Source organism: Chelonia mydas, chromosome 3 (assembly GCF_015237465.2).
Source record: "Chelonia mydas isolate rCheMyd1 chromosome 3, rCheMyd1.pri.v2, whole genome shotgun sequence".
Classification (NCBI taxonomy): Eukaryota; Metazoa; Chordata; order Testudines; family Cheloniidae; genus Chelonia; species Chelonia mydas.
Genome location: NC_057851.1, coordinates 127,817,770 through 127,839,632, shown reverse-complemented (window position 1 = coordinate 127,839,632; position 21,863 = coordinate 127,817,770). Strand labels below are relative to the sequence as shown.

The following is a 21,863-nucleotide window of genomic DNA, read 5'->3' as shown; positions in this document are numbered from 1 at the left end:
TCTCAATATGCAAGCTTCAGCCCAAGGTATCCCAGTGTGGAATTGGGCCACCGTGAATTTATACTACTCCCAAGGGCAAAATAAATGTAAATACAGATTTATTATCTGACCACTCAGTTTATAGCAAAAAGAGGCTGTCCCCCCATTTATTTTTGATGGGAAAGGCATCTCAATCTACTTCATTATTTTAGACTTTGCTCAAAGATACAAACTGTAAGATCTGACATCTTTATTTACGAAATGATTGCAAAACAAGATACCAAAAAGATGACAAACATCCAGGATTTGTATCCAGATAACATTTATATTGAAGATCAAAACTCCAAACATTTATATACTTCTGAAAGGAAAAATAATTTGTTCAAAGGGATTCAAATAGAATAAAAAAGTATGGTACAGGTAGACGAGGAAACAAGCATTATGATTTTGCTCCACGGTAAAATATCATTATTGTCATACACTAGAGTAAACTAATTATCACTAGCTGTCTATTTCTCTGGTGCATTAATACTATTTCTTACATCTGTGTTAAAACCACTGTCTTAAGGTCTGATCGTGCTTCTGCTGAAGTCACTAGCGGTTTTCCCATTACCTTCAATGGCAGAAAGCTTGGTCCCTTAATTTTGGTCTTGGCCTTGCTTTCCTAAATATCAGCCCCCTATTCTGCAATTTTCACCCAAAGGTAATGTCTAAAAAAGGATGTATCTGTTTTAAAGGAATCCCAAGGAAGTTAGTACAATTTCCCCCCACCCTCTTATATTGTCTAGAAAGCACTTACCTCATACAAATCATCATCTGTACCAAATGAAATATCCTCCACAACCTGTTAGGGATATGTCATAAGATAAACATAATACATTATGTATAAACATGAGGATTTTAATGTAATTGTTTATCAGCAGTATAGCATAGTAAAAATTACACAGGTTGAACTCTTACATTGTTTTGCGGCATAAGTATAAAGAAAGAGTATGGAAGTCAATAAAGGAGAAACCTGAAAGCTAATTTCCACAGAGCTTATTATGGAATGGCAGCCAGGCCATATTTAAGGCTACAGTTTCTGTTATAAATAATCCTGATTTTTACTGCCCCCCCCTCAAATCTACAAACAAATGAATAGCATCCTCAAAACTACTAGATGAGATCTGGGGTTGGAGTGGAATCTTCTATGAAGTTTGTAAAGAACAGTAGAAGTTCAAGAAGTCTATGTGGAAAGCAAAACTTTTTTTAGCCACTCCAACAAAAATCTGAAAGAATGAGAGAGGTGAAATGTAGATTATTAGATTTATTTGGTCAATATATTGCACAACGGACCAATGATTATCTGATTAAACTGTAATTTATAAATTAAGTTTGTAGGCCCCAATCATCTATGTGACACTGCACCAGTACATCCTTGTGCCAGTGCAGAGTCCCACTGATGTCCCACACAGACACCATGGTCCTCCCACACAGATTCTTTTACAGGCATGGAAGACTTCCCTGAACTGATCCATAAGGCTACTATCCTCTCCTTCTTCAAAACCTTTCTCAAGGCACATTTCTACTACGATACAAGAAATTAGAAAATATTTAAATGGCTAGGCTGAGGGGTAGTTGGGGAAGTCATGAAACTGTAAAATTATATATTAGTATCCCACATACACACACACTATTTGTAACCCTCACATGAATAGAGCTAAGGTTAGTGTTTTGACAAAGCAACACACAATATCAGAGACCTGTATATAGGAAACAAATGATGAACATTTTCAGAACTCCTCCCCTACAAAGAAGGGAACTCTGCAAAGACATTAACTGTCTTCAGTTTTTGTTTGTTGGTGTGTTGGTTAGTGCATTTTTTGGTTTTTACTGTTTCATGTTCTTGGAAGGATTAAATTTTATGTGTTACAGATGTCTTCATTAAAAAGCTAGCTTTTACCCAGAGATACCACACAGTGGTTTCTGACACTCCTCAGTATTTCCTTATGGTTAGAATGGGCGGAGGAATCTTAGGCATTGCTGTGTAGTAAATGTAGGTAAATGCTGGCTGTACAATGGTGACCTGACCACTGTATACAAGCTTGTTGTTACAGAATCCCTTTGCAGGTTGGATTAAGGCTATAGAAAACATACTCAAACACTGACCTTCACTGATGCTCAATGTTGACATTTAAGATAGATAAATTTAAAGTCTCCAAATGATTTTTGAATCTCTACAAATACAATATTTAATTAAAATAATATGAAAGTACATTTTGTTTAGATTTCTACAAATGTTGCCCTTTATATCTGGCACATTTACTTCCTGGATCTGAGGGTACTTTAATCTATGGTAATGTGTTGCATCCCACTGACAAAGGCTTTATTGCTGACTGTTCTCACCAAATTCTGACAAACACTATATCACATACAGTTTTGACTTAATTTTTAATGTTTGTCATTTAAAAAGTATACTGTTGTCATTTCTTTTTAGTGAGAGTCCATTTCAATATCACAGAGTATTAATATCTCAAACATAGCTAATCAAACAAAATGCTGTGTAATTATATAGCACCTTTTCATCAAGGATCTGAAAGCACTTTACAAATCTTCTTTACAGATGGGAAAACTGAGGTACAGAGAGGAAAGGTGACTTGCTCAAGATCAAGCGAATTAATAGCACAGCTGGAAGAGAACCTGGCAACCTGCTCTCTACTCTAACAACACACACTCTGTTTCAAGCATTGAGATGGAATTATACACGTTACAAATGACTGATGTGGTAGTTTCCAAACATGTTGGCTTACCAAAGGTAATACTACTGCAGTTTGTTTTTTTACCTTGGAACTTTAATCACCTGAATTCGCTTGAAATCTAGTAGGTGTTTCCTTCCTTCATAAGGTTAAAGAGGGAACACTGCACAGCATGCCAGAAGAAGAAGAAAAAAAGGACAGGTCAGGAAATGAAACGTGAAGGTTCATGGGTATTCATGATCATAGCGATACCAGATGTTAGGGAGGTTTTAACACACACAAATCTACACAGATATTAGTTATCAGCAGTGCCTCTGATGTTGCTTACAAGGAAAATATCAACAAACAAAAGCCAAAGCAAGGACACACAAGGAGAGATGCAATGTGCAGGTGTTAATATCTTGAGAAATGAAGTGTTATTGTGTGTAAGGCTGGGTAAAATCCTGGTATAATTCAGAAATTACCCAGAAACAAACTATGAAAAAAATTCCAACCTCCTCCACTTCTAAGTAACCAGAGTAAAAATACTTTGAGTCAATTTAGAGCTACAGAATATTTTAAGGAACAAATCTAGAACCCACTGGGACCATGGCAGAATCACACCCAATTGCTATGATTCCAGTTTGGTTCCTTCAGACTAAAGGTTGTTCTTTACTTAACGCCATGTTGTTCTTACTTAATTCCAGCAAGTTAGTTTTGGTTCCTGATAGAAGAACCATACCTGAAGTTGTCAGAATCTATCTTTACTCCGTCTGGTGCAAGAGTACTTTGGCGTCGTTCAGACTGAGTAGTGTTGTTTTTGGGCTTGCTCCAACAAGTTAAAGAAGACCGATGTTCTGACTAGCTATTGGTAGTTCCAGTGGGGTGCCATTTATTCTCAGGTGTTTCTGGCTGTTCCCATTTGATTTAGTTCTGGCAAAAACCAGTAAAGGTGCTTCTACGAGCAGGGTTGTCATGGGTTGTAGATGTTTTCCCAGCTCTACAGTTGGTTTTGCAGGGGAAGTTTGTTAGATATGGTTATTCTGTGATGCCGCAGGTAGTTTCAAGAGTGCTTTGGCAATTTTCAGGGAGTTTATTGTCCTATTAAACACAGTATATTTAATTCTGAGTTCTACATAAGCAGGTTAAAAAGAGAATAGTATTTGTGAGGATCACTGAATCTTCGGTGTAAGTACAACTATAAAATATATTCCAACTGCTTAAGAAATACAGGGATAAGGCTGTCAGATAATAAACTTATGATCACACAGGAAAGTAAGATATCTGGAACTTTCAAAGTATGCAAAGCCTGAACAATCATAACTGAACATGTGATATTCTGTGACCTACTGAGGATATATATTATTTTTTTTAAATAGTAAAATAAGCAAGTCTCTTTTATCAAGGAGCAAATCCAGCAGGATCTTGAATGAGTGGCTGTTCCCCTTCTCCTGTTTCAAACCCCTTTTGCATAATAATAGTCAAGTTTTTAATGAAACCTGTGAGCAAAAGTTAATTGTATGTGAGGAAATTGTATTTATAATACATTGCCATGAACCCAGGATCCAGTTTACAATAATGTTTTGTCAGAGGTAGCAAGATAAATGACTCGAAGTGAAAGTGTATGAACTAGTAATTGTAATACTGACAAATGAACCACTAGAATCCAGCCTTCAACCCCTCATAACATTTCAGTATAAAGTGAATCAAGTGCCAGGCTGCCAGTGTATGTGAAGTGTGTGTGTGCATATGTATTATTATATCCTCTCTGACATTGTTTTGAAGCTAACAATTCTGCAAGCTCCAAAACAAATGATGCCTCTTTTCCTCTTTTTTGGAAAGGAGTTAATATTCTTCAAAGGATACCACTCCTCTTTTGATACCCCATGCCCTAGAACAGAGATAAGATCATTAAAGGGGGTCACCCCCATAAAAATGAGCTCAATATTATCAAGATATCTTAGAAGGACTCTATAAGGACTCAGAGAATACCATCAAATAATTTGGTAAATGTACATTCTTCCTTAAGTGAGTGTCTATAATCTCCATCCCTTGTCACATGATAAATTATCATGTGGTTAATTACTAATGATCATCATTAAGCTTTTCCCTAAGAGATACCTTAAAACCCTTTCAGTGGTCAAATGAAAGAGTAACTAAAAAGCATACAACCTATTTTGCCATAGACAGAGCTATTTTTAAACAACCATAAAAGTTCCACAGGTATGCATCATGACAGAGTTTAAATGCTGGAAAAGAGATGCCAGACCTCTTGAGTAAGTGCATTTACAGATCAGAGGACTTGCTTCCTTCTTTCACCCAATGTCTCTTTCTCAAAAAGTAAAAAAAAAAATTATTGCCATGGCTACAGAAAGGTGTAATGTATTTATTAAATATTCCACCCCATAACTGGCTGTTAGAAGCCGTTTGTGAAAGATACACTGCCCAGCATTCCTGTTCAGATGTTACTAGCCTGTTCTGCTACCGTCTACACCACAATACCAATGATGAAAATTTTTGTACAGATTTTATGCTCGACAAAAACAAACAAAATCTTGAAAATGTAATGTCAAACTAAGGGCATAAGTAGATATGTCTTATTTAAAGGAGCCATATGGGGTCAGATCTTAAGACCTTCAAAACTGAATGAAGGGCATTGGGGAAACACAGGAATCTGGTAAGCTAAGGTAGTAGAACTGAAGCTGAAGCAGCTCTGGAATTGAATTTCCCATGCCATTGTAAGCAGTTTCATTTGTCTCAAATGTGTAAGTTGGCCTGATTTTTCTAAAATGAAATGAAGCACCTAATCACTTGGTCAATGTAGGAAGCAGGCAGTATTGAGAAACTCAACAACTTTCTCTGGGGAGCAATTAAGAAAATCATGGTAAAATTTGTTTTCAGTCTTGTAGTAGCTGTGTTGGTCCCAGGATATTACAGATTATTGTAAGGAGCCAGAAGAAAAAAAGCCATGAAAAACACCTTCAAAACATGAGTCTGGGAACTTAAGTTCATAACTCTGCTAGACACCAAAAACCATGGACTGAATAAAGACATTGAATTTATAGTTCATTACAACAATCTGTAACCCACTAACCCTCCTTTGTCATACAACTGTAGAGGTGTAAACTATCCACTTCACCTTGAATGGACTCTTGCAACGTGTGTTAACTCCTTATCTGTTCCACCTTGTATTTAGCTGTGATATTCTGAGTACCCTTCTGAGAAGAGCTCTGTGTAAGCTCCAGAGTTTGTCTCTTTCACCAACAAAAGTTGGTCCAATAAAATAAATTAGCTCACCCATTTTGTCTCTCTAATATCCTGGGACCAACACAGCTACCACAACACTGCAAACAACAATGGAAGATATCAAATTTTACTGTCTGAAATGGAAATTCCACAACTTGAAGAAAAAGGAAACCAAACTTAACAGCATCCTCTACTTCCTGAGCAAATTCAAGAGGACTCCCAGAGGACTAACCATCTATAAATCTCTGACCACTTAACTTCATACAACTCTAAATATGCTAAAGAGCTCTGCAGAAGGACTTCAGAAAAACTGGGGAACCATCTCCAGCACCTCACATATTCCAGAAGGGATGCCCCTCAAACAAGAAATCATCACATGCTCCCATACCCTGAAAAGAAAAAAAACCAGGAAACCTACCTGGAGACCATGCAAGAAAGCCAAAACAACTATAACCCAACCCCCACCCCATCCAACACAAAAACAAAAAATGGAAATAACTACAACAAATTCACAACCCACAGAATACCACTTCCAGGAGAAACCATGACACCAGGACCCACCACATGGATACTAAGCGACACCCCAACATCATCAACTTATCAAGGCTACCCCTTACCAGAGCTGAATTATCTACTTTCCAAGAGACTGAACTTCTGCCCCACCACAGAACTTGATACTCTACTAACATGTGAGAACCAGAAGAATTATTTCACTGATTCTGCCTCAAAGAAGTCTTTCACAACAAAGACAATATTGCTCACAGTATTGTCCCCAGTGATGGTCATAAGAAAAAGGAATCATCTGACTGGACACCCCAGAGTGGACGAAACCACACACTTGATTTGCCTCTACTAGCCTGACTGTAGAAGAATCAGTCATAATCAATCCCAAACCTCCCCAGATTCTCAGTTGCACTTTTGGAAGAAGAGTCAAGCTTTACCCAAGCAACAGAATTGCTGGCATTATCTTTGCAGACTCACCAAGAACAGCAGATAAAATTAAATATGACAGCTGGCCATTTAGGATGAAAATGCCCTCTGTGTTACCACTTGTCCAGCTATGTAAAATGTTTTATTTTACAAAAGGTTGAAAATACCATTCACAGCCTGATTCAGAATAGAATTTTACTAGATCAGAGGGGAATTTACAGTAGGGTAATGGCCTGCCTTCTGCTAAATCCCAGTCAATACAAATGCACAATTAAACATCAATTTTCTGTGTGGTACAGAGTTCAGTGGCTGTTAACACTAAGTGCTCCTAAGCACCCATTTAATTTTTGTCAACAAAATTCTAAAGAAATAAAAACAATGCATATCATAGGGTGGTTGGTTTTTTTTTTTCACATTACATGGTGTTGGATGGTATGACTCCTAAGCAGCTTGCTTATCCTTGCAGTGCTGTTAAATGATTACTGGGTAGTTGTAAATATTTAAGACAGAAATTCCAAAGCAAACCACAAAACTTAAAAGAAATATGTCAAGCCCTTTAAGCCTCCTCATTTTTTCCTTTTTAATATTTGATGCAAACTGGAAGTCTGCCAGCATCTGAACTGGAAAGACTTAGCCCATTCCACTGACATTAGGGACCCTGCTTCTCCTCTCCCTCATGCGGATGTAAATCAGGAATAAAAAGTCAATGGAGTCACACTAGCATGAAACTGATGTAAGTGAAAGGAGACATGGTTGATAATTTGTGTTAAATCCATAAAGAATCTTATGAGAATATTTTCTCCCAAAAATCGATGTACATTAAATATTCTTTCTTTCTTTCTTTTTCTTAATTTTAAAAAGATTGATGGTGAAAGGAAAAAGGATTGAGAGAGTTTTCATAAAGCTATTTTATTTTTGTCCTTATTTGAGGCCAAATCTAAAATTAATTCTTAATCTGCTTTGCTGACCGCTGACCCTTAACCCTCCCTCTCAAAATGAAAAACAATGACATCATTCAACAATCTGCAGAAAACTCCTAGATACCTCTTTGAGTTCACAGCATTTGGTTTGAGCAATGGGGCATGGAACAGCGCCCCGCTCTGTGCCTTTTGGAAAGTGGCTTTCTTTTCCTCTCTCTGTGTCCAAACAGTGATCAGCAGCAGCAACCATCTCATCTGTTCGGCCCTCTTCTTCCTCTGAAACACAGCAACCAGCTTCTTTCAGCTGAAACCCTTGGATCAACAGCTGACAGGCCTCCAAGTCAGCTTCCCACACTCTTTCGAGCAGCTGGTTCCCACAGCTGAAATAAAAGCCAAAGGAAAATAAAAATTCGTTTCAGGGAGAATAATTCCTATCACATAACTTTTTTTTAACCCTAACCAAAAGGGCAGGTCAATGCTCTCATAAAGAGCTCAGCACTTTTTAAAATGGTAATGAGTTATTTCAAGCTGAGAAGCAGTAGAGGGATTTATCTACTGCAAAGTGGATGTCAAGAAAAATCTGTTGATAAGATGCTGTTACCTTCTGTGGTGTGTACAGGAGGTAGATTAGACCCCATTCTAATTTTACTGAACTCAATAGAAGTTTTGTCATTGACCTCAACGGGAGCAGGATCAGAGCCCTATTCATTCCCAGCGGCTGTATATCTGTACTGTAAAAAACTACTCACACAATCTTCCTCAAATTGTTCTGAGAGAGAATGTTATCCCTTCAACTAAAATATTATTTGCTGCATTAAATATGTTGGTCAAATTATACGTTTAAGAAAATGTATGTAACTTTTCAGATTCTTGTTAGAGTGAAACTTAGACAAAAATCTAAAGCATCAGTCAATCCATTTTTATTAATTAAATTAGGGCTGTTTTTACTCTCCCTCAGCCTTCTACCTTTTTTATCTATTTTCCACAACCTTACTTTGTGGTATTGTACTGTTCTCTTTTTTCCAGCTGAAGAATGAGTTGAAAGGAGGTTTATGTTTAGAATTTCTTCATATTTTGCACGTCTGTAACTTCTTTCAGTCAGTCAAAGATCTTTAAGTGCTTTATGAGTAGTATCCTGAAAACCCTTCATGTACAGTTCTTCAGTTGATGTCAATGAGAATTCCATGCATGGAAGGTTTTGCAGGATCAGGTATTTAAACTACTCAGTACCCTCATGACACACAGGCATATATTATCTTCATTTTACAAATGCTGAATCCGAAACACAGAAAGGTTAAATTATTTGCTGAAGTACAGTGAAGTGAGTCAGTGGCAGAGAAGGGAATAGAACCCACAAGTCTTGCCTCCCATTTCAGTGCTCTAATGTCTAGATTTTATCTTAACATCTAATAACTGCAGCATTTTCTATCAGTCCTTCAGATCTATCAGTTGTGATGCAATTAAATAATAAGTTAAATTAAAAACCCCAAAATTTTATTCCAACTTTCTTGACTAAATCAGATATTAGTTTACCACAGAGACTTAAGATTTTTACTCTGAACAGAGAATAAATTAATTGTAGTTAGTAATAAAATGCTTATTTGAGTGACAACTTCTTACTTTGAACAACAGTATTTTTTACTGCACAAATAAAACTTACCGACACAAACTTGAAGTCAGAGTACAAGTGTGAATAATTGGGAGTCAGAAACTGAGCCACTGGATTAGTGCTTACAGTTTGTATGGATGCATACTTATTTAAGGTGGAATGTGACATGAGGTCTTCAACTTGCTGCCTGAACCCCAAGGGGTTCCAAGCAATGCTAATTAGAAAGGGGTGGGGGAGATATTCAACACATGCCCCAGGAGAATTCTGTTACCTCCAGTCAACACTCCACCTAGCAAGTAAAATAAAATAAAATAAACCCTAGTACTTTCTGTACTAGATGGTGCTAGTCAGTCACAGCATAATGGCTACATAGTTAAAAACTTTCCCTGTAGGTATACCTCTGACAAGTTTCTTGCCTCTTATAAAAAGTTTGTCAGCACCAATCTACTGTATTTTATGACATACTGACTTTAGACAACTCGAGACTTGACTTGGAACTTCCAACAGGTAGCCCACTTTGACTGGCCAACTTAATAGAAGATTCCATCAATACAATTAGGATAAAATAATAGCTTTGGGTGTATTTCAAGGACATTTTTATGTTGCCACTATATTAGTAAAACTCTGGTACTTCCTGATGTATCCTGAACTAGGTTATCAAATATGTATGTTAATAGACTCTATGTTACTGAACTTTTCAACTGAAAGCAGTAAATCCAGAGATGCTTTTGATGTCCTGAGTCTATTTAATTCTTCAGGCTATCCTTCCATAATTTTTTATTTTAAAATTACTGAAAGTTTAGGGGCATTTTTAAAGCAAATATTTTGAAAATTGCAAACATAAAACCACATGCCAAATACATTAAAAATTGTTTATGTGGTATAATTTTTTTAATATTTCAACATTTTAGATATATAATTAAATGTAATTGAATTACGGTGTTTGGCTTATTCATATTAAATCCACTTTGTAAATACTTAAATTCATGGATGTTTGTAGTCCTAGTGAAGTGGATGGGACTACTCCTCTTCTTAAAATTAAGCACAGTGTAACTCTGTAGGATTGGACCTAAATTTTGGACAGGTCAAGATTAAGTCACACTTTATATTGAAGTTACATTTATAAATATATTATGCAATATTAATAATTGACTAATAGATGTTATGTATGTATGTTACAGACATAACAGTATGTGTTAAGTACATCAATCAAAGGTATTACAAGAAACCTATTGATTTGTTGGACTCCATAACAATCTATAAGAATTGATTAAACATTTATTAAAACATATACTAATCACTTACTGATTCTTTATAAGCTATTTATAAGTGTACTCTTTGTATAAAAAAGCATGACCCAAGATATATATATATATATATAAAGGGGAATTTGTCCACTGAGGATTCTTTCCATCTTCTGTTAAGTTTACAGGCTATTTCTCCCCTCAGTCTTTGTGCAAGATTCCCAGTGATGTCAACAGGAGTTCTGCATGTGTCTCATCAGCAGAATATTGCTCTAAAACTATTTAGAGTGTTAGCTGGAAGTCCAGGAAAATAGGTTTCCTACTAAGAGTGCTACAGACACACAAAAGTCATCTTTAGCTCTTGCACACTTTAGCCGAAATGAAAACATATGCCCATATGTCAGGGTTCCTTCCCCACTCTGAACTCTAGGCTACAGATGTGGGGACCTGCATGAAAGACCCCCTAAGCTTATTCTTACCAGCTTAGGTTAAAAACTTCCCCAAGGTACAAACTTTGCCTTGGCCTTGAACAGTATGCTGCAACCACCAAGTGTTTTAAACAAAGAACAGGGAAAGAGACCACTTGGAGACGTCGCTCCCCCAAAATATCCCCCAAGCCCTACACCCCCTTTCCTGGGGAGGCTTGAGAATAATATCCTAACCAATTGGTTACAAAATCATCAAAGACCCAAACCCCTGGATCTTGGAACAATGGAAAAATCAGTCAGCTTCTTAAAAGAAGGATTTTATTAAAAAAAAAGAAAGGTAAAAATCATCTCTGTAAAATCAGGATGGAAAATACTTTACAGGGTATTCAAGATTCAAAACACAGAGGATCCCCCTCTGGGCAAAACCTTAAAGTTACAGAAAACAGAAATAAACCTCCCTCTTAACGCAGGGAAAAATCACAAAAAACAAAAGATAAACTAATCCGCCTTGCCTGGCTTACCTATACTGGTTGCAATATTGGAGACTTGGATTAGGATGGGTTGGAGAAGATGGATTTCTGTCTGGCCTCTCTCAGTCCCAAGAGAGAACAACCACGTAAACAAAGAGCACAAACAAAAGCCGCGTCGCCCCAGCAAGATTTGAAAGTATCTTGTCCCCTTATTGGTCCTTTGGGTCAGGTGCCAGCCAGGTTAGCTGAGCTTCTTAACTCTTTACAGGTAACAGGATGTTGCCTCTGGCCAGGAGGGATTTGATAGCACTGTATACAGAAAGGTGGTTACCCTTCCCTTTATATTTATGACACCATGTCAGAATAGTCAAAATATTTTTATAAAAAGTAACAGGAGCTAGACAAGGAGGCAGCATTTTTTGTAAACCTCAGTGCAGCTCATCTCAGAGATGTCTTCTGATGACTGAAACGTGAAGAAAAATGGGTCATGATCCACAGTGGCCAAAACATTGCTTGTGTAGAAGATACTGTTCTTTTAACTGACAGAATGAACCTCTGTGAGGAGCCATATAATGAAAGCTAATAAAGTGAGACTGAAAATAAAACCAAGCATAATAAAATTCATATTCAATAAGTACATGTGCAAGAAATTTCCAGCAGTGGGAACATATATTAAATAGAAGCAAATAAATATTTAACTTAGAGAACTGATTCCTAACAGGAGATAGGGTTGCCAACTCTCCAGGAATTAAAAATTAATCTTCAATTAAAGATTATGTCATGTGATGAAACCTGCAGGGATATGTCCAACCAAAATTGGCAACCCTATTAGGATCAGGACTAAAGTTTTGATTCAGGAAAGTACATCGCACTTGCTTACTTTATGCACATGAATAAGTCCCACTGACATCAAAGGGATGTAAGCATGTGCTTAATTTCAAGTACATGGTCAAGTGTTTTCCTGAATCAGTGCTTAAGTGCAGGCATCAAGAAAAAAAAAACAACTTAGAATTAATGACATTCAGGAAGATGAAAGATGTTTACTATTGATTCATCCTACACACAGTACATGCCTTGGAAAATGTATTAAAGATAGTGGGCCACTAATTTCCCACGGTCTGCAAGCCCTATTCAGGATTCTTTATTTACCCTCTGCTCAAGAAAAACTTGAACTGACATTAAGAGGAGTTTTCCCTAGGTTAAAAATGTCTAATGTATTTGTCTAAAGTCAATATGTCATAAAATACAGTAGATTGGTGCTGACAAACTTTTTATAAGGAGTGATGAAATGGGTCTGACAGAAATAACCAGGGAAAGTCATTACAAAGGATACAGGATACCATTTAACATCAGAAGGAAATATGGTCTCGTAAAAAGGGCACAGGACTGGGAATCAGGAGCTTTGGATTCTATTTCTAGCTCTACCACTGACCTACTGTGTGAGCTACGGAAAGTCACTTCATCTCTATGTGCCTCTGTTTTCCCTCCCACTCTCTGTCTGTTTCATCTATTTAGATTCTGCTCTTTGGGGCAGAGATCTTTCTCTTGTATGTCCATACAGTGTCTAGTTGTCTCTACGAAGGTAACCACCCTGAGGGAGGCCAGAAAGAAGGAGGGAAAGAAAAATTGAGAAAAGTAACACTTAGTCCATTCAAAAAACCCAAGACCACCATCTTTTTTGAAACCCAGCCTTTTAATGTAGTTTACCATATTACCATTAATGTTATGTATTAATAGTTTATACTTATACATATTTATACTTGAACATTGCTTAATCCTTCAGAAATTAACCCTCACACCTGTTCTCTCAAACATTTGTATCTAGATTTTCCAGCTTGATTTGCTTTTGATTCTTTAACATGCATTCTGGCACTTTAGCCTCCTTCCTCCTCAGGAGGAGACAGTTGGGGGATGGGGAGTGTGAGGGGGCGAATAGGGGGCGGGGGCCAGGCTATTTGGGTGGCACAGCCTTCCCTACCCGGCCCTCCATACAGTTTCACACCCTGATGTGGCCCTCGGGCCACAAAGTTTGCCCACCCGTGGTCTACAGTATTTAAGAGCTGAACTCTAAACTGAAAGCTAAAAAGAGCCTGAAAATATTATTTCCTTCTTTCCCCTACCCATAAAAGAATAAGCAAACTAACATCAACATCTTGAGGGCATAACTGACTTCTTGGATTTTATGTGGCCAGATTATGTAACTACTATTTCTGTTCTGTGACACTGTTCAAGCAAATAAAGGGGAAGTCAATTCTTTTTATTGCTGAAAACTAATAATGGATATTTTATTATGGTTATTAAAAACAAGACAGTACAATACTAAGCAATAACAATTAGAAAATATTCTTGTACAGGAATCAGAAGGGAAATTAATTTCTGTTTTCTTTTCATCTGCCAGCTATTCATTTTATCTGGCACAAAACTTTAATCATGGCCTGTCATTTTTCTATCAATATTCAGTGTCACTGTGTTATAGTTAAATTATCTCTGCTGGAAACACAAAATGATAGATTGCTGCAGTTTACTGTTTTCACTTTGATTCTAAATGCAAGGATGTTGTGATGGAACTGACATTGCAGATGCAGGAAATTAACTAATTTACAAAGAAATAAGTTGCGACCACGTACTACTCAATTTAGTGCCTCCACTTACTGTACAATATGTTTTTACCATTTTATCTAATCTATAACGTACGGAATTTACTGCATCTCTTAAGAACCATTTTTTCCTCTTTATGAAGAAATGGAGAAATATAGTTCCTACATTAAAACGTCTACTGTAAATAGCCCCTTCTAAGGGTAAAAATTTAGTTTTGGTAGTTGAACAAAAAGCTACCATGGGATTTCTCTTATTACACAGTCTGCACACTGTGCAGTTTCTCAGCCCTATTTTACCAATCATCTAATCTGTAATTTGTTAAAGTACTTTCAAGTTTGGTACTGGCACAAATAAATCCATTTCCATGTCACTTGCCTTTGGATCCTGTGATAATTGTGAAGCCCCATAATGTCAAAAGTTAAGAGATTTGTTTCTTTGATTAGATAGCTATGGTTGAGATGAGATTTTTCTATATTTAATACATAACCCTAAATCAGATTTAAATAAGAGGCCTAATTCAGGGAAGTATCTCTATTCAGGATAGCATTTATGCATGCTCCTAATATTGCCTTAATAGGGATGGACTGAAGCACACACTTAAATGCTTTCCTAAACTGGAACCTCAGAAAGTATGTGAATGCCCTCAGCTTCCGCTGACTTCAGCTGGAGTTGAGGTTGCTCAACCATTCAGAAGCACATATGATTTCACAGGCACTGCCAACTCTACTACCAGAAAATTTCAGGTTTCCAAACTTTTGCAACTAGAAGAAAACAGCATTTGAGATTTAGGGCCAGATTCTCAGCTCATCTAAATCAGCCTACCTCCACTGAAGTCAATGTCAATTTACACCAACAGGAAATCTGGCCTGAAATTTTGAAACACTGTTTAGGTTGAACAAGAGAGGATGAGTGCTTGTTTCTTTGAACAAAATTATATGCATAAGGAGCCTGATCCTCTCAACTCCAATTACAGTCACTGTGGGTTGCAAGTGCTCAACAGCACACAGGAGAAGCTCAGTACAGTGACTGGTTCAAGTTTCTTCTTTAGAATCATCATGTTTTCCAGGTTTGCTTCTTGTATATACAAATAAACATTTTACAAAAAGCTCCCTTCTACAAGGGTTATAAGTGGCAGCAGCAAATGTCAATTGATGTGTCATTGTGTCAATGTCATTTGGGATGTGAGTCATAATTTGGGATGTGCTGAATGAACTGAGTTTATTCAAAGGAATGACTAAAGACAGGAAGAAGAAATGCTCTTTGGTCGAGCTGCAATGTGGAGAGATGTGATGTGCTCATCATGAAAGAATATACTTTGAAATCCACACTGGGAAGACTGGGAAGACGCACAAGAATAGCTTGCAGCATTGCCTAGAAATCAGATAGAGTGGACCACTGTGACCCTAAGCACTCCTGTATTCATACCCTACAACTGGTGCAATTATGTTTGTACAAAATATGCCTTGTAAAGTAGCATCTGAAAGCTAATAGCACACTGGTCATTAATATCTTTGTAAACCTTATATGTGAAGTTGTGTTAACCTTATATGTGAAGTTATAAATTTCCTCTATAAAATGTTACTAGAACAGGTTTAAGAAGACAGTCTAGCGTAGGTAAAGATCATAAATAGGTTTGTCCTAGAGAAAGGAATGTGGGTATATCTCACTTTACATATTAGCTGTAACAAAGCTATCAAGCAAACCAGTAGGGGAGAATTAAAGTGGTTCCTACACCCCAGAGAGAGACAGAAGACTGAATCCCCGGGGAGGTCTTCCTAACTTTGAGAACAAAGACAATTCTTTGGAAATATAAGGGAAGAGAGACTCCATCTTTTTATCTTTCACCTAAGTTTACAAGGGAAACCAGTACCTGGTACTTCTGTAAGAGACAGTCAGCCATGCTGCACCAAGAGTAATTGATGAGCAAATCCATCTGAAACAAAGACTGTGCCTTGCTAGATTAAGTTTTAGACTTAGATGCACGTTTTCACTTTTATTTGCTTGTAACTATCTCTACCTTTTACTTGGCATGGCTTAACCTATGTCCTGTTGTTAATAAGCTTGCTTTATTTTAATCTAAACCAACTCAATGCTGTGATTTAATTCAAGTAACTGTTAACTCCAGTTAATGTGGCAAGCTGCTGGGTACTGTCTCTTTAAAGGAGCAAACAAACCTTATTTCTCTGAGTAGTCCAAGGGAGGGCTGGACACTTCAGGGCAGATAATTCTGGGGATGTCCTGGACCAGAAGTTGGGGGCATCTTGCCAGGTGTAACCAAAGCTGGGGAAACCAGGATGGGGCTGCTCTGTTATGGCACACAGACACTCAGGATAACGCGTGCTTGTCTGCTGGCTGTTGGTGTCTGGGCTGTGAGCCACAGCAACAGAGCATTTAAGGCACCCGGGGGTATAGGCAGGTGGTGACAACCTCTTACTGGTCTGGATGGCATCCCAAAACGGGAGAACCAGATTCTGTTGTCAGTGACAGTAGACTTGTGGAATTCCATTGAAATGACTGAGGGCAGGATTTGGCACATTGCAGTTACATATTCAAAGAAGATCAAAGAAGAAAGAAAAGACACCAATCAGTGCATCTTCTTTGGCTAGGGTCCTGCCGACCAGTGTGCACCCTAGCTAGCTCTTCCTGCTGACAGTGGCACACCTACTAGCCTGCTAGGTGCCTGTGCATACTCTTGAACTGGCAAATTATATTCCCACAGGTCAGCACATTAACCAACAGATGCTCTCAAATACTATAGAAAGATCTTGACCTGTTCCCTACAGCTGCTTCCCCCCTTTTACACAGGCTAATCACATGGTAGGATGTAATTTGAACCCAAAGAGAGATAATGGGAAACTGCAACTCCAACATGAGATTGCTCACTTGCAAAGTTCCACAAGGATCAATTCTCTCTCTGGTCCTTCTCAGTAGCTACATGCGTCCACTAGATGAAGTGGCAAGACAACAAGGATTCAGCAGTATGCAGATGACAACACAGCTTCACCTATCCTCCACCACATATGACCATACCACTACTACCAAGGATGCCCAGTGTCTGGATGAAATCGGTTCTTAGATGAAGAACAAGGTGGCTAAAGCTGAACCAGAGCAAGACAGAGGTGATGCTGGTGAGCAGAGGAAAGCACTCTGAAGTGTTTGTAGGCACAGTATAGTCTACTTTGGTTGAGAGTACATACCCACAATTGGTTGATTCAATCCATAGTTTAGGAGTGCTCCTAGATTCCTCGCTGTTACTAAGCTCCCACATAACAGCATTTTCAAATAACAATTTCTGTCATCTCCAGCTTGTTAGAAGATGGCCCATCTCTGGCTGATGACCTGGCCTTAATTATACATAGCTCTGTTAATTATACATAGCTCTGTTGCCTCCCATCTGGACTATTATGGGTATTTCTTTTCACTTTAGTTAATAGTGTTGAAGTTCTTGCAGGAACTGGCTAAGTTTTAAATGGGCCAACTGCTCCCCTTTACATGCTGTATACCTCTGAGATGTGGAGCTGATTTGGGGTTTTGAGAATATGAAATCCAGTATAGGAATACAGGAAATTTTCATCTGTAGTCACTGTTAGCATGCAAATTCCTTCTGTGTTCATACATAAATTCACAAACTGTAGGTATAGACTACATAAGATAGTAGCCAGCTGCTCCTTTAAAAGGAAACTTGTCACTAAAATCTCTCACTATTTGTCTTGGACAAATCAAGAGGGTTCACAGAATGGATTCTCATGACTGGCAATCGGTTAATGGAGAATATAAATTGGTGTCCTTGGATTTAAGTTTCTTCATGGAATTCATACAATTCAAGTAGGTAGAAAGAGATAAGGAAAGAGGAAAGTAAGCAAGGGAGAGGGATAATGCAAGGAAAATCATACTCCATCAGTCTCCACATACGGAAATCGCTGTATTGCAAAGGCAGCACAATAAAAGAGAATTGCTTATTCTCAGATAAGCTAAGAGGATGCATCAGGAGAAAGGCTACAATGATACTAATGGACTGCCACTAAATTGTTGAACTGTATCATTACTGGTGCAGTTGTCAAGAATCAGAGCGAGGCAATCTGAGAACAGCACACAGATTGAAATGGAGAGATGTGGGGCATCTAAGGAAGGATGGGAACATAATAAACAGCGACTAACAATTGAGAGGGATTGTGAACTTTTAGGACTTTTTCTTTTTAAGGAATGCTGATATTTGCTGTTGCTTGAGGTAGAATCCTATCACCTCTGACTGATTTTGACATTCTAGGTATAAAATGACTTGAAGGGAAGAAGAAAAGCATGAAGAAAATACATTTCATTTCATGAATAAGAACAAAATCCCATTCCCAGTAACCTTGGCGTTAGCGATGCCCCACTGTAAGTCTGTCTTAAGAGATGAACAATCAAAGAGAAAAGATAAGATAATTTAGTTCAGAAACCTGGATAAAATCCCAGCCCAGATGAATTCTGAATTAATATGGACAGAGAGCTAGTAAGGGTTGAATTACTGTTTCAGAAGTTTTAAGGGACATTGGCAAGGACGACAAGCCCAATTCTGACCTACTTTTTTTCCTCTTTGTATCTGTACAAAAATCTTGTCGTATTGCCACGAATTTTTTAAGGTATAGATGTTTTCCTCCCATAAACAAATGCCTTAAAGCTCTTTTATTCCTTAAAAAAATAAATCAGTATCGGCAGCCCAACATTCATGAACTGGAACAATAGAAAAAAATCAAAGGCACAATAAATATGTGGAGTCTGCAATGTTAGGGTCCTTCTTCACTTTTTTCTGTTTTATGTAGTAGCTAAATATTCATAACAAAATGTTCCTCGCATAACGCAAACCATAGCAATATTGGTTTAATATCAGATATTAAATTCTCTAGTGTCTGAAGTATAAAAATAAAGGTATTAGTCTGTCTCCCATCCTGGATAACTGTCAGCCTGAAGGTCCTGCCTCCTCCCTTGCCCTGATGTCGCTATTACACTGAAAACTCCCCTATCCCAGACACAAACAGTCTGAAGATTTCCCCCCACCATTTATACAGTTTTCCCCCACCCACAGCAACCATTCTCTTCACCAGTGGAGCTCTAAAGCATCCTCACCACCACAGGGGTATCTGAGTAGGGGTTACATCATTGCAATCATTTCCCCTTCCTGTCGTGGGCATTCATCGGGTAAAATCAAGTGTAAAAGTATAATTAGGCAGGCCAAAATAGAATTTAAAAAGCAACTAACAAAAGACTAACAGCAAAAAGAATTTTAAGTACTTCAGAAGCAGGAAGCCTCCTAAAACAATCAGTGAGGCCACTGACGATCAAGATGCTAAATGATAACTCCAGGAAGACAAGGCCATTGGAGAGAAGCTAAATGAATTATCTGATTGGTCTTCACTACAGAGGATGTGACGGAGTTCCCGAAACCTGAGCCAGTCTTTTTAGATGACAAAATCTGAGAAACCATCCGAGATTGAGGGTGAGTAGAGGAGGTTTTGAAACAGATTGAGAAATAAAACAGTAATAAGTCACCAGGACCATATGGTTTTCACTCAACAGTTCAAAGGAACTCAGATATGAAATTGGAGAACTATTGATTGTTGTATGTAACCTCGGGCTTAAAACAGCCTCTATATCAGATGACTGGCAGGTAGCTAATGTAATGCCAATTTTTATAAAAGGCTCCAGAGGCGATCTTGGCAATAACAAGCCAGTAAGCCTAACTTCAGTACTACGTAAATTGGTTGAAACTATAAAGAACAGAATGATCTGACACATAGGTAAACATTATATGTTGGGGAAGAGTCAACACGGCTTTTGTAAAGAGAAATCATGCCTCACACTCTATTAGAATTCTCGGCGGGAGTCAAGAAGCATGTGGAAAGGGTGATATAGTGTACTTGGACTTTCAGAAAATCTTTGACAAAGCCTCATCAAAGGCTCTTAAGCAAGGTAATCAGTCATGGGATACGAGGGAAGATCCTCTCATGGATCAGTAACTAGTTAATAGATAGGAAACTAAGCGTAGGAATACATCGTCAGTTTTCAAAATGCAGAGAGGTAGAAAATGCGCCCCCCCCCCCAAGGATCTGTACTAGGACCAGTGCTGTTCAGCATATTCATACATGATTTGAAAAAGGAGGTGAACAGAGAGGTGGCAAAATTTGCTGACGACACACTATTACCCAAGAAAGTTATATCCAAAGCTGACTGCAAAGTGTTACAAAGGAATCTGACTAAACTGGGTGAGAGGGCAACAAAATGGTAGATGAAATTCAGTGCTGATAAGTGCAAAGTAATGTAACGGACATTGGGAGACATAATCCCAACTATACACACAGAATGATAGGGTTTAAATTAGCTCATAGACTTTAAGGTCAGACGGGACCATCATGATCATCTAGTCTGACCTCCTGCATATGCAGGCCACAAAACCTCACCTACACACTTCTGTAATAGAACCCTAACCTCTGGCTAAGTTCCTGAAGTCCTCAAATCATGATTTAAAGACTTCAAGTTACAAAGAGTCCACCATTTATACTAGTTTAAACCTGCAAGTGACCTGTGCCCCATGCTGCAGAAGAAGGCAAAAAACCTGCAGGGTCTCTGCCAATCTGACCCGGGGGAAAATTCCTTCCCAACCCTAAATATGGCAATCAGTTAGACCTTGAGAATGTGGGCAAGACTAACTAGCCAGACACCTGGGAAAGAATTCTCTGCAGTAACCTGGAGTCCTCCCCAGCTAGTGTTCTACCAGTCATTAGAGATATCTTATGCTAGCAGTCACAGATTGGCTACATGCTTTGTAGGTAGTCTCATCATACCATAAACTTGTCAGGCTCAGTCTTGAAGCCAGTTTGGTTCCCCGCCCCGCCGTCTGTTCTTCTTGGAAGGCTGTTCCAGAACGTCATTCCTCTGATTGTTAGAAATCTTCATCTAATTTCAAGTCTAAACTAGTAGATGGCCAGTTTATATCTATTTGTTCTTGTAAACACATTGGTGCTTAACTTAAAATAACTTCTCTCCTTTCAATAGCCAAGAGAAACTGGAACATGTTTGAATTGCAGCCCTGGGCTTGAAGGGGTCCCCTTGATTCAAGTTTATTAAAACCCAGGAAATTTGTACTGCTCTGGTACAACCCAGGATGTTCATTAAAGTTATCCCACTCTGCACTAAACAAGGTGGATTGGTTTAAATCAAAGCTTTTTAAATCACTGATTTTAATCATGATTTAAAATCAGCAAGCAGGAAATCTTGATTTAAATAATTGATTTTAATCTTGTTTTGCATTGTATTTTTTAGTTATTTTCCTAAAGTTTAATTCTCATTGACTGATCATTTAAATATCCTGATTTGCAACTATACACTATAGCTATACACACTTATATTAGCAATTAAAGCTTAACTCACATTTTTTCAGATTCTTAATTTTTTATATTTTATTGTTAGAAAATTCTGAATAATGTAATTCTTATTTACTGGATGATTGTTTTTGTCTAGCTGTATGTGGATAGAATTTAAATCTCAATAAAAAGTGAACAGAAACAGCATTTCAATGTTTTGATTAGTTAAATAAAACTACCCTAAAAGTACTGGATATATTTTAAACAGTTTATCAAAGCGTGTTTTGCGTATTAAGCAAACTGAATTACTAAACCAAGTAAGAAAAACCTGTAGTTAGTGAACTGACTTGATTGTCTCTTGGTCACCATGTCCTTCATGATTTTT

The 21,863-nt window shown here is 37.8% G+C and overlaps 1 protein-coding gene across 6 annotated transcripts in view; it reads right to left on the bottom strand.

Moving 5' to 3' along the window:
• The window catches only part of DISC1 (DISC1 scaffold protein), a 369,386-nt gene that overhangs the window by 29,685 nt on the left and 317,838 nt on the right, over nt 1-21,863 (bottom strand). For 2 of the 6 annotated variants that reach the window (XM_043543293.1, XM_037895243.2), the window contains exons 12-13: nt 7,914-8,169; nt 779-823 (exon numbers count right to left, since the gene is read on the bottom strand). In XM_043543293.1, the coding sequence (XP_043399228.1) occupies nt 779-823; nt 7,914-8,169 (301 nt within the window). Of the gene's footprint in view, nt 1-778; nt 824-2,801; nt 2,878-7,913; nt 8,170-21,863 lie in introns of those variants that run through there. The other 4 variants (XM_043543291.1, XM_043543294.1, XR_006289703.1 and 1 more) reach the window with 3 other exon arrangements.